This window comes from Caretta caretta, chromosome 15 (genome assembly GCF_965140235.1).
Source record: "Caretta caretta isolate rCarCar2 chromosome 15, rCarCar1.hap1, whole genome shotgun sequence".
Taxonomy (NCBI): Eukaryota; Metazoa; Chordata; order Testudines; family Cheloniidae; genus Caretta; species Caretta caretta.
The window spans coordinates 11460891-11473823 of record NC_134220.1 but is presented as its reverse complement, the minus strand read 5'-3'; the positions used below and the strand labels follow the sequence as shown (position 1 = coordinate 11473823).

At 45.4% G+C, this 12933-nt stretch overlaps 1 protein-coding gene across 6 annotated transcripts in view; it reads right to left on the bottom strand.

Moving 5' to 3' along the window:
• The window catches only part of LIMK2 (LIM domain kinase 2), a 43087-nt gene that overhangs the window by 16417 nt on the left and 13737 nt on the right, over positions 1–12933 (bottom strand). For 3 of the 6 annotated variants that reach the window (XM_048822005.2, XM_075120231.1, XM_048822006.2), the window contains 4 exons: positions 4040–4175; positions 2056–2165; positions 1067–1255; positions 384–489 (listed from right to left, as the gene is read on the bottom strand). In XM_048822005.2, coding sequence (XP_048677962.1) covers positions 384–489; positions 1067–1255; positions 2056–2165; positions 4040–4175 — 541 coding nt within the window. Of the gene's footprint in view, positions 1–383; positions 490–1066; positions 1256–2055; positions 2166–4039; positions 4176–11622; positions 11972–12933 lie in introns of those variants that run through there. The other 3 variants (XM_075120232.1, XM_048822008.2, XM_048822007.2) reach the window with 2 other exon arrangements.

Sequence of the window (12933 nt, the reverse complement as noted above, 5' to 3'; positions counted from 1 at the left end):
CCTTCAACTCAGTCACTTGGTCAAACTCTTTCCCTTTGAGACAACCTGCACTCCAGGCTTCCTTAACCACTTACTAATTGTTGAGGTTCACCTCCTCTATTCTAAACTGCTTCTTAACTGCCCTCTCCCAGCTGCCACCTTCCCCTCCCCAATGGAGCTTAGATGCTGACTCCAAACTAAGAGGCCGCAAAAGCTTACTCTTGCATTCAGAGCCAATGGATTGTTCTGTAGTACAAATCAATGACAGCATTACAGCCCCACGCAGTAGGCACTGCTATGGGGGGAATATTGTAAAAAAAGTCCCAAGGTAGAAGGGGTGGGGGGAGTGGGGTATCAGTCTGGAGTATAGACTTTAGGATTACTCAAGATAAAACTAAACCTACTTCCTCCACTCGTAATGTGCGAATAGGGACTCCATTGATTTCCAGGATCCGGTCTCCAGAGTGGATGGCATTTTGGACATCGGGGCTAATATGTCTTCTGTTGACTCTAAATCAAAGTCAAAGGAAAGAGTCATGCTGGAGAATCTGCCTAAACACAGATTACCAGAAGTTCAATGGATCTCTACTTCCCAGCAAGTGTTCTTCCCTTTTAGGATCCAGAAATAAGTGAAGTGTTCTCAGGTCTGCTAATGTGAGATAACACTAAGCTGTGATGGTAAGCATTCTCTGAGGTGCCCAGTCCTCAGCAAGCTTGGCGAATAAAGGACCTTCTCGTATACCCACAGGAAAGGGAAACAAACAGTAGCTAAGCCATAGAGAAAGGTAACTAGCTTCTTTATTTGTTACTGCTATAATCCTGTAATTTTTTTCTGGACAGTGGAGAATCCCACAGTTTCAGTTAGCCATAACAATGTGGGAGAACAAAAGACTGCCCCACCAAGAAACACTCATGGTTTCATTTGCATCTCATTCCTACCACATGGTCACTGAATTAGAAATTCTATTTCAGCAACTGGAGAGATTCTCATAGAAATAAAAGTTAGTCAGAAGCTCCCACTTTCCTTTGCCCAGATACCTCTGCACAATTACAACTAATGTAGCTATTACGGCCTCTTCATACTCACTCTTTCACCTGGACACTGGTGGCATAGCTGGAGCAGCCACTTTCGACAGCCACAGAGAACCCTCTCTTGCCATCAGTGGCTGCAGGCATAGAGATGAGGGTCAGTGTATATGGCAGCTGTTCACGCAGAGATTCCGTGGAGAGAGTTTCTATCATTGGTGTCAGCACAATCTGGTTATGGCATTTTCCACTACAGAAAGAACAGAGGAGAGTCACTGGCCATTTCCCATCCCTTCTTGCCAACCTACGTAGCCGGATCCTGCTGCCCCAAAAGGTTGGAACAATGTGATTGTTCTTATCAGCTATCAAGGCTTCAAGCAGTGCTCCCCTACCCCTAGAAATGTACTTGATCATTCCATTCTGGTGTTTACAGATTCATAGATTCCATGGCCAGAAGGGACCACTGCGTTCATCTAGTCTGATCATCTAGTTCATCCCCTGTATAAGCAAGATGATAGAACTTCCCCAAAATAATTCCTAGAACACAAGGTTTAGAAAAACATCCTCTCGATTTAAAAATAGTCAGGAATGAAGAATCCACCACTACTGTTGGTAAATTGTTCCAATGGTTAATTACTCTCACCATTTACACCTTATTTCCAGTCTGAATGTGTCTAGCTTCAGCTTCCAGCCATTGGACCACATTGTACCTTTCTCTGTTCGATTAAAGAGTCCATTATTCAATGTGATCCATATGCAGATACTTCTAGACTAATCTAGTCACACTTTAACCATTTCTCTATTAAGATAAAGAGATTTAGATCCTTGAATCCATCACTATAAGGCATGTTTTATGATCCTTTAATCATTCTTATGATTGAGAACCCTCTGAAGCCTCTCCAATTTTTCAACATCCATCTGTGTTTAAACTACACTGACCCACTAGACAGAATGGGGAAGTGATTTGCACGTACAGCAGGCAATGGAGCGCACAGTACCACAGGATCATTTTAACAGGACAGCAATGGAGTGTCATGTGCCCGATCTTACCAGTAGAGTGTGGAGTGTTGTACTAGCGCATACGTGTCTCCATCTTCAATGATTACTTTGCAACTCATACAAGCAAAGCATTCAGGATGGTACTTGTATTCTCCAGCCACCTACACAGACAAGCAGAGGAAGTTCTGATCAAGGAGGGGACACTTAAATCGGGGCTTGGGAAGCAATAACTGCACCTACTAACAGTAAGTCTACATGGACTCCAAGACTAAGCAGCGTTCATTCTTAAATACCGGACAGAGCAATGCAAATCCACCCTGCCTTTGCTAAATCCCCTCCCTCAGTGCCTTGGTTACAGTACACTGCTCTTAAATTTTATTAGCCTGGAGCAAAGTAGGTATTTGAGTGAATATTAGACTTCCCACTAGTTACGATACAGGCGAGAGTAGATATTAAGCCTTAATTGATAAATCTGAGAGATGATTTTGCAAGACTAGTATTAATGCACAAGATTCAGCTACTGCCGCCAGCTACCAGAAACCAGACGACGACTTAAAAAAAAAAAAATTGGCTTGTTCATATTCCATGGTTTGCAATAGTTCTTACATGAGACCGTTCCCTACTGTTTGTATTTTGGCAAAAATTCCATTAATAGTGAGAATTCATCTGCACTATTTTCACTAGCAGATGTCGATACTGCCTCCAGAATAGTGTTTGTTGGCTGGTACACAATATACTGCTTTTATTTAGCCTACCTAAATATTGGATACTTTTCATTCTTGAGAAAGATTGATTTAAGAGGGTTAGGATTTCCATTTTGGTGGGTTACTTGGGGCAAGACAATATTTTGTTACACTCGAACATGTGAGAGGTGCTCGATCATTTAGAAATGCTTGAGGGACTGTGGCTCTGCATCCAGCCACTAGAGGGCTTGGAAAGCCATTTTTAGACATGGTCCCATTTTATCATGTAGCTTCAGAAATGCTTCAGTCTAAACCTACATCTACACTACAGCAACAGCACTGTAGTGCTTCTGGTGAAGATGCTCTAAGCCAGGGGTTCTCAACTTTTTTTCTTGCTGACCCCCCACCAAATATACTGTAAAAACTCCACAGCCCACCAGTGCCACAACTGTTTTTCTGCATATACAAGCCAGGGCGAGCATTAGGGCGTAGCAAGTATGACAACTGCCCATGGCCCCATACCACAGGGGTCCCACCAAGCTAAATTGCTCAGGCTTCGGCTTGAGCCTTAGGTGGTGGGGTTCAGGGCCCTGAGCTTCAGCCCCGCATGATGGGGCTTCAGCTTTCTGCCCTGGACCCCAGAGAGTAACACTGACCCTGCTTGGTGGACCCCCTGAAGTCTGCTCACAGCCCCCCAGGGGGCCCCGGACTCTTGGTTGAGAACTGCTGCTCTTGGCCGATGGGAGAGAGTTCTTCAGTCGGCTTAACTCCTGCCTCCATGAGCAGCAGAAGCTCTCCTGCTGACATAGCGCTGTCCACACCGGTGCTTAGGTCATTATAAAACTTACATCACTCGGGGAGTGGATTAAGTTATACTGAAGTAATTTGTAATGTAGACATAGCGTAAGACTGCAAATTGACAATAGCAGCCTTTCGTAAGGCAAAGAAAAGTGTAACCCCTCACTGGATATGAGACTAACTCCTCTAGAGGAACTTGAGAATCAGGCGACAAGAGCGTCTCAGTTCCCTTAACATCACTTTCATTGACGCACAGCTTGGGAGCAGGATGGAAAGTGTTTTGCCTCATCTTGTTGGGTTCTATGCATTTCAGCTCCTTGTCATCTTCCCCAAAACGCTTCTGGTCCTCACACCCCTCCTTCACAAGTTGGCCTACTTAAGGTCATCTATATCCCAAAAGACGCATAGATTGTGCATACCTTTAACACTTCATATCAACAGTTGAATTTTAAGACTAAAACCCCCAGTCTGCTGCAGTCACCAGGGTACCTGGTGACTGACACTCCTGTCAGTCAGGGGTGGCTGGGCAGAAAGAGGCATAGCAGAGTCCTTACCATCACAGGTCCAGTCATCAACAAAGAGCAGCCATGGCAAGATTCCCCAAATTTCCCCCAGTAGTCTTTGTGACAATAGAGCTTCCCATCCTTTTCATAGTACCAGTTAGTGAGGGGGTCCTGACATTCAGAGCACCTAGAGGATGACAAAGGGACATGGCTAGCAACTGTTCATCATGGACTAGCCCCAGTCAGAGTTAGTTTTCCTCCAGCCAGTCTTTAAAAATCACCCCAAGCAGAAGGAACCCTGTAGTGAGCAGGAATTCTGCTCCTGAATTTTTTGTGTAATACTTTATCCTTTGAAGAATGAGCTTCACAAGACATTTATCCTTTTAAGCTCATGTTTATTCACATAAAGTAGTGGATGCTGCAGGTATTCACTCTCCTTCCTCATGTCGATAACCGACCCCAAGGAAAGATTTAGTACTTCTAGAGCATCTTCCAGCCAAGGGTTTCAATGCACTTCAGACATAAATTTAGCCTTAAAATCTTTGTCAAGCAGACAAATATAATCAGCCTCATTTTACAGATGAAGAAATAGGCACAGAGATTGAACAATTTGCCGAAAAGGAAAATCTGCAGCAAAAATACAAAATGGAATCCAAATCTGCAGGCTCCTTCTGCTGCTCCTTAAGCACATTACTGTTATGTTCTTAGCAGATGCACTGGAGTAGAAAGAAAGATTTTTCTTTTAAATGCTCTCTCCCTCTTTCCTCAGTTTGCATCATGTGACGTTCATTGAGCTAGGAGGCCTGTACAGGTGGGGGTGTTGCTGAAAAATGCATGCTGAACACCCTGTTGCCCAGGGCCGTACACATTCACCCCTCAACCTGAGAAGCAAGATTAGCCATTCACATGATCGTGCACAGCACTAGACAGATTAAAAGAATACCTTGAATCATTTAGAGTAGCAACAGCTTTACTAACATGACATTTTCATTAAGATCCATGAGGCAGGCATTGGACGGCCTCACCATTAGTAATGGGATAAAATCTTATCCTGGCTGGTAGTGACCAAGACTATCATCTACTTGGTTTCCCTAGCCTCTGTTTGCCAGAAGCTGAGACTGAGCGATGGAGGGGTGGATCACTTGATCATTACCTGTTCTGTTCATTCCCTCTAACACACCTGGCACTGGCCACTATCAGAAGACAGGATACTGGGCCGTTCTTACGTACTTGCAATTTTAGACCAATTCACAGGAGATGTCTATGGCACTACTGGCACTGACTGACTCCCTTGGCAGCAGAGGGGCCAAAGACTGAAGGCTAATCTACACTTAAAACACTACAGGGGGACAACTGCAGCAGCACTGCTGTAGTGCTTCAGTGTACCCACTCATTACAGCCCTGGGAAGGGTTCTCCCATCACCCTAATTAATCCACCTCGTGGAGAGGCGACAGCTAGGTTGACGGAATAAGTGTCGATCTAGTGCTGTCTATGCCAGGAGTTAAGTCATGTTAACTATGTCGCTCAGAGGTATGGCTTTTTACACAACCCTGAGCAGCGTAATCTGTTGACCGAACTTTTCAGTGTAAACCAGTCCTGAGACCATGGAGACAAATTCGCTCTCACCTCCTAAAGATAAAATTCCCAGGTCCTTGGGAAGGAAATTACTACAGTCACCTTGCAGATAGACTCTCTGCCATCAGCATCACCCTGTCATCCTTCACACAAGCACTACCTTAAGACTCTTCCTGGAAGTTTAAGTTAATTTGTGCTAAGCTTCCACTTGGGAATTCCAGCTAGTAGAGATAAAATTGGAATGTGCATATTCCGAGAGGAAAACCAGATTTTGCCTCAACATGAAAATCCACTTTCATTCCATTCACATGGATGCAGAAGGAACAAGATGAAATTGCTTACAGATAGCCAGTGGTTTGAGGGAAGTGACTTCATTGTAAGAGGCATTTGGAGCCATTTCCCCCCCATGGATGAATAAACTTCTCCTCCCAAACTAGATTAATGGTTCATGAATGTTGTGAACATAGAGATGCTCCCAGCTTGGGGAGCGCAAATCCTTTTCCCTCATGAGGGGACAGAGCTTTGATATGTGCAATAGGCCCTGACAATTTCATTAGCAGGAGGAGACTCTTTGTGCCTTAAGATACACAGTGCATTTGTTAAAAGAAAAGGAGTCCTTGTGGCACTTTAGAGACTAACCAATTTATTTGAGCATGAGCTTTCGTGAGCTACAGCTCACTTCATCAGATGTATACCGTGGAAACTGCAGCTGCAGTTTCCACGGTATACATCTGATGAAGTGAGCTGTAGCTCACGAAAGCTCATGCTCAAATAAATTGGTTAGTCTCTAAGGTGCCACAAGGACTCCTTTTCTTTTTGCAAATACAGACTAACACGGCTGTTCCTCTGAAATCAGTGCATTTGTTATTACAGCCTCCAGACCTGGGGCACTGTAAGAGTTACACCCTCATAATGGTATGCATACACTCCACCTGCAGGGCATCAGAACAACGTCTTTCCTTCACCCGATAGCCTTTGGCTTTCATTAGCTGTAAGCATACCTGGCTCAATGATCAAGCGGGTGGGAGGGAAAAGAGCAAGTGGTGACTAACAGCAGAGATACACATCAGCAACACACTGCAGGAACATCTGGTCTAACACCAGCAAATAAGATCCTTCAGAGTTATCCCACCTCCATGTGCATGCCTGTACCAATGTGAAAACCTAGAGCTCGATTACAGCTTTCGACAAGTAAAGCTCCATGATCAGACTTGCACTTGAGAGGAATACAGTAATATTGGAGAGGACAGGAAACACCTACACAGCCACTTAAAAGTTACACCCAAGTGTTGAAAATACCCAGCAAGGTCACAATTCAGCGATATTTTTCCTTCCTGTAATTCCCCAGTTTCAGTAAGAGCAACATGGCTGCAGCTCTAGGCAGTGCTGCTGCTCCCCTAATATTACTTAGACTGGATCCACTGTTAAAATTTAGGCTGATATAGCTACATCATTCAGGGGTGTGAAAAATCCACACCCATGAGTGACCTACATATGCTGACCTAACCCCCCATGTAGACTTGATGAAAGAATGCATCCGTCAATCTAGCTACCATTGCTTGGGGAGGTGGCATTTCCACACTGATGGAAACACCCTTCTGTCACTGTAGGTTGCATCTACACAATGGGGTTATGCTGGCTATGGTGCCATTAGTTTTATGCCACTGTAGTCAATGCTACAGAGGCGTGGCCTTAAGGAGGGGGCATACAAGGTGCTCCCCTACCTTCCCCATGCTGATTTAGCAATTGATCCCAACCCTACGACAGTGTGATTAGCTGTTTCTACCAGGAAATAGGAACTCTGGATACTGCTGTTGCAACAAATCCATAGTAAAGAGAAGGTGAAAGGGGGTGGAGTCTGTAAGCAGTCAGCTCTTTGCTATGTAATTAAACAAATCTGGGCAAGATAAATTTGCAGCTGAAGGCTCAACACCCCACTCAGAACAATGAGGCAACAATAAGTATGTCAGGTCCCAGAGAGACAAGACTTTGTTCAACGGTGCTAACTGGCTGCCTCAGTCATGAATCATTGTTGGCAAGAACTACCTCACTGAGTAACACCACAACGCAGCCCCTTCTGCCACCATTACACTTTATATGTTCTAACAAGGAAGATGCTTAAAGAAATCTGAAGTCTGAAAATTTGTACATAGCACAGAGCTAGTCACCAGAGCCAACCCCTTGACTAAAATCATGTCTTTGGCCAGGCTACAGAAGCACCATGTGATCCTCAAGTCCCCAGTTAGAAAGATTAAGAGGGGATCTTTATTCATGCAAGACAGTGGGACAAACTCCCCTCCATCTCGCTTGATGTGCATTAACTTTAGCACTGTTCGTTTATGAGTTCATCTTTCTAGGTCACCACATCCAGAAGCAAGGCTGATTTCACTTTTCTGTTCAGGATATGGATAATGGGAAGGTCTAATCCCAGATTTACTTTTCTCCACTGTGTTGAGAGAATATCCAAAACATGACCCATACCTCAGGGACTGGAAACTACCACAGCTTACACCTGATCATGTCCCCCTTGCTGGCTGGCTGCTGCTAACCCCATCAAGTTCAGGCAGGTTCTCTTCTCACTCCATCAGGTAGCATGCTTGAGCCCCTGGTAAGGGAAGCAAATCTCCATGAACAGCTCTCAATCAGTCCATTTTTCCTGGAGCTGCAGACATGGGGTCATATTTGCCAAGATTCACAGGGGCTGGAACTAGGGGTGCTGCTTGAAGCAATTTCTATCATATAGAGGGTTTACGGTTTGATTCAATGGCTCTCAGCATCCCCTCTATACAAATTGATCCAGCATCCCAGACAAAATTCTTGTTTTTTGGACATCGTTAATGGCGACGATACTTATCCAGTCCTGCAGCGGCAAAGTAGGAGATGAGGGCTACAACAACCCTCTAGGCCTAACAAGGGAAGGTCTTCACTGCACATGTGAAAGCCCCCCATCCCCACATCAGCTGACCAAACATGTTCTTGAAAAGCACAGCCACTTCTCCACTAAGTGTGAAAATCCAACACTACTGGGGTTTAGATGAACAAGGTTGGGTTAGGGCAACACAACAGGCTGCCAAGGGATCAGGTGAAGCCAGTTTGGACACTGAGCTCCCACAGGTTAGGAACATTGTGGGAGCAGCATGTTCAAACCCCAAGGGAAGAGACAACCCTCCAAGTGTTCTAGTGACTGATGGAGCAACAACCTTGATGAGTATCCAAGGGAGCTGCAACCATCCCTACTCAGAGGGAGGGTGCCATAACACGGGCCTTATGGAAGGGGAAGAGCTGGGGTTCCTATGGATCCCCGAGCCTCCTAAATTTTTTCTAAAGCAATTCGAGAAGCTTTGATGCTGCCTTTGCCATCACTTACAACCATGACATGTGAATAGAGGCTTTAAACTGGTAGCTCCTACCTACTCATTTAATGATGCCACAGACCTGCATTTAAAGGTATTGGAGCTGCTTCCATGGCAATCATATAATCAAGAATACTAAACTACAGCTGAACCAGCAGGCAGCAACAGCCAGACAGAGAAGTGTGTGCCACTCCATGCTCAACTCCCTCCCTTCCCCATCCATCATTCCTAAGACTCTAAAGAACTTTTCTAAAGCCACATTAAAATGACCATTTATTGAATTATTTTACAAAATATATAGTCCTTTAATAGCTGCCTCTGGAAGGCTACACCTTTGTTTACCTCACATGGGAGCGAGGGGGAAGATGCAGCAAGAGAATCAGTGGCCCCAGGAGGAGGGAAGGTTTTACAAATGAAGCAGACACTCACTGATGTAACTGACCTGAATGCCCAATCCCCACCATAGCCCATTCAGTCCTATGCTTTAGGCATACCTCCCAACATTTAAAGTAGTTAACGCAGGATGAGTTCTGCCTCCAGGGAGTAGGAACTGTAGAGTAAGCCTGCCTCACCATCACCCCACAGTGCCATTCAAAGCCCAGCTGCCCATTCCCTCCCCATCAGGGGAGCCAAGCCAGGCCAAATCAGAGCAGCACTGTGACCCCATGGGCTGTGGCCAGGTTGCAGTGCATGGAGCAAGGAGCCAAGCCCAACCAGCCCCACAGGACAGACACCACTTCAACAGTATGCATCCGATGAAGTGAGCTGTAGCTCACGAAAGCTCATGCTCAGATAAATTGGTTAGTCTCTAAGGTGCCACAAGTCCTCCTTTTCTTTTTGCGAACACAGACTAACACAGCTGTTACTCTGAAACACTTCAGCTGTGATGTGGGTTTTGTGAGTCAAAGTGTAACAGTCACACAAAACTCCGGAGGTCTGCTTTAGGTCTCCATGGTACTTGGAAAACTGGTCACATCTTGGTGTGGATCTGGGTGTTACTGTGTCTGTGCTGCTGAGTTCTGTAACTGAGCAGGCACAGAGATGTCAGAAACTCTCACCTGCAGTCAGTTTGGTTTTTGGGGGATGCTAAATGGATCAGACTACAACAAGAAACCAACTTGACCAAGGGTGAGGGTGAAGATTCAGCGCACAGGACAAAGTCTCCTTTACATCCAAAAGGACGCCAGTATCTTAATGAAGAGAAACCTCACACTAGCACTGAAACGGCTGCACCCTCTCAGTGAAGGTCACTAATGGAAACCCTCTCAGTGAAGGTCACTAATGGAAAGCCTCATGGATCATCAGGTGAGATAGGTCAACCATACACCAGATAGGGTGCCCAAATAGAAAGTGTGAAAAATCGAGACAGGGTGAGGGGTAATAAGTGCCTACATAAGACAAAGCCCAGAATATTGGGAATGTCCCTATAAAAATCGGGACATGTAGTCACCCTTACACTAGGTCTACATCTCCAAAGATGGGGAAGTGAAAGAACTGCCATGCTGAGAAAAGGACACTTCCAGGACATAGCGCTTCCCTAAAACTAAAGCACCAAACTGGCTAATGCCCCAGAAACCTCCAGGGCAAAGAGACAACAGAAAGCATATCTAAAGTGCTACAGACAGAAGGTGGGGCATAGAAGCTCAGCTTCCACATGCACCTCTCCCATGGCACTTTTTAGGCACCAGCAATTGTAGCATGTATTTGTGAATAATCCCCATATATCCCTAATACTAGTATGACTCTACATAGTGTTAGAGGGCTATGGCTCTGACTGCACTTCCTCCCAATGGTAGGAAATGGGTTTTTAGAAGCCTGCTTGTGAAGTTAGGTCAGTCGTGTCTAAACTGGCCTGCCCTTGTTCCACATGAGATAGGAACTTCAGTCTTGAGGATTTTAAGACCCTTTTAGCAGAGTTTTCCCAGGCCTTACTGGCCAACATAACTGTGTTTGAGGGAACAATTTCAAACTTGGCTTGCTAACATGGAGAAACCAGTGCAATCAAGGCCTTGCTCTGTAGCCATCTTCTTCCTCAACCCTGAGTCATTTAAATGGACTGAAGTTGGACATTCAGATAAACAAAAGGGGTTAATGTAAGCAAAACATCTGAGATAAGAGCTCATTCCAAGATAACCAGGCATTTACTGTTACTAATTGCCTGCAAAACACTTGATTTCATACATTAGATATGGTCACACCCTGCTGCCTATGGATTATGTCACCTTCCCAAACTCATCCCAGTGAGGAGCATATGGCACTCACAGACCTCATATTCTGTGTCATTCCCATGGACACACACAGTCTCCCTTTCTATATATCAGGAGCTTTCCATGAAATCCTATTCTTTCTGGCTGCTGCCTGGAAGACAGTGAAGAAGCTGACATCTATGGTTTGAATCCGAAAGGGAGCCTGCCAGCACACACTTGGGCTGTGCACATAAGCACAGTATTACTGAACAGATATACACACATGCCACCCCCTCTTATCAATAAGAACATGTATACAGATTAGTTTTCAAGAACTCTGCCTAGTCCCTTCCAGTTCACAAGTCATAGAGCTCCTAGCTTCAAGCCTGCTGCTCCCCATACACAAGCAGCTGAAGTTCATTCCGAGAATCTCAAACACAAGGCACCTAGGACGACATTATAGGGTGCCAAGTGGAGGGAAGAACTGGAAGGAAATCATCCGTGAGAAAAAACACTTACCGAAAGGGATCCTTGGGAGTGAAATAAGCTAGGGCAGACAAGTAACTTCCCATCTTCAAGTACTGGATAAACCAGCTCAGTTGTAAACCTGTCCAACTGCCTCTGAACAACTCCACTTGGCCAGCATGGCAGCTGGAAGGTCTCACTTCACCTTGTGCTGATTCAGGCTCCTCTCCCCTTTCTGAAACTGCCTAAGGAGTGCCAGGTCTCAGACACTCGTTTCTTTTCAGATCCTTCCTGGCTCCCATGGCTGTAACCATCTCCTCCTCCTCTACTCAGCAGCAATTGCACCCTTGGGTGGGATAGCATAACCAATAACCTTGCTAAAATTCTGACATTCTTGTGCAGGAGCTGGTAGAGTTTGCAAGAACAAATTGCTGTCAAGTTAGTTTTTCCTTCTTTGGTTCCACCCCTGAAAGTGCGAGGGGAGGAGGAGTCATCCTTCACAAAAGGAACATGGGCAGTTAGAAGCACCAAGGAAATAGACCCTTTTCACAAGGGGTGGAGCTGTGATCTAACGCCAGAGAGAGGCTATGTGACAGACACCCTGAAAGGTCTGGAACTTCTGTTACAATAAAAGCCAAGTGTATGAACACAAAGCTCCTCTCTCAGTACACTAATGGTACTGATACTGAAGTCAAGCAAGGGCAGAGTCAAATGCAGAGAGTTAAGCCTCTGCTTATATCAGATAAATGCTAATCAGTTTCCTAGATCACAGTGGAGTGTGCGCGTTCCACCCTTTACAGTCCCTCCAACCTGCTTGTTGATCCTTTGCTGCACAATGCCCTTCACTCTGAGGAAGGCTAATCTGCTCCCAAAGATACAGCCTCAGCTGCCTCAGAGCAGAAAGAAAAGACCAGGCCTGGCAGCTCAACACAGCCCAGGGCTCCTGAATGGCAGTGCAAGATGTAACATTAAGACAGGTCAAAGACTGGTTAATCTGAGAGCAAACAAGTCACTTGATCCTTGACTTAAAGCTGCAACAGCTGCACAGAGAACTGCTTCAACCTGCTCGGCCTTGCCCATGCCACTGACTGATCAGTGGACAGAGTTCTACTCAGAGCCCTGGTCTACCCAACACAAAGCACTGGTGTTTGTACAGTGCTCTGTCGATTGGCTAGCCTGTTACACATGCTACTGCTGCTATTAGCCCTCCCCATATTTGTGCAGTCAATAAAACCTGCCATTTCTCACAAGAGTCTCAAAACCCTGCCGTGCACCAGAGATGAAAGTTCCCAGATTTGCTCTGACTGAAGGTCCTCCATCTCACACATCTGGCACTCTGCTCAATAGAGGCACTGGCTGCAGGTT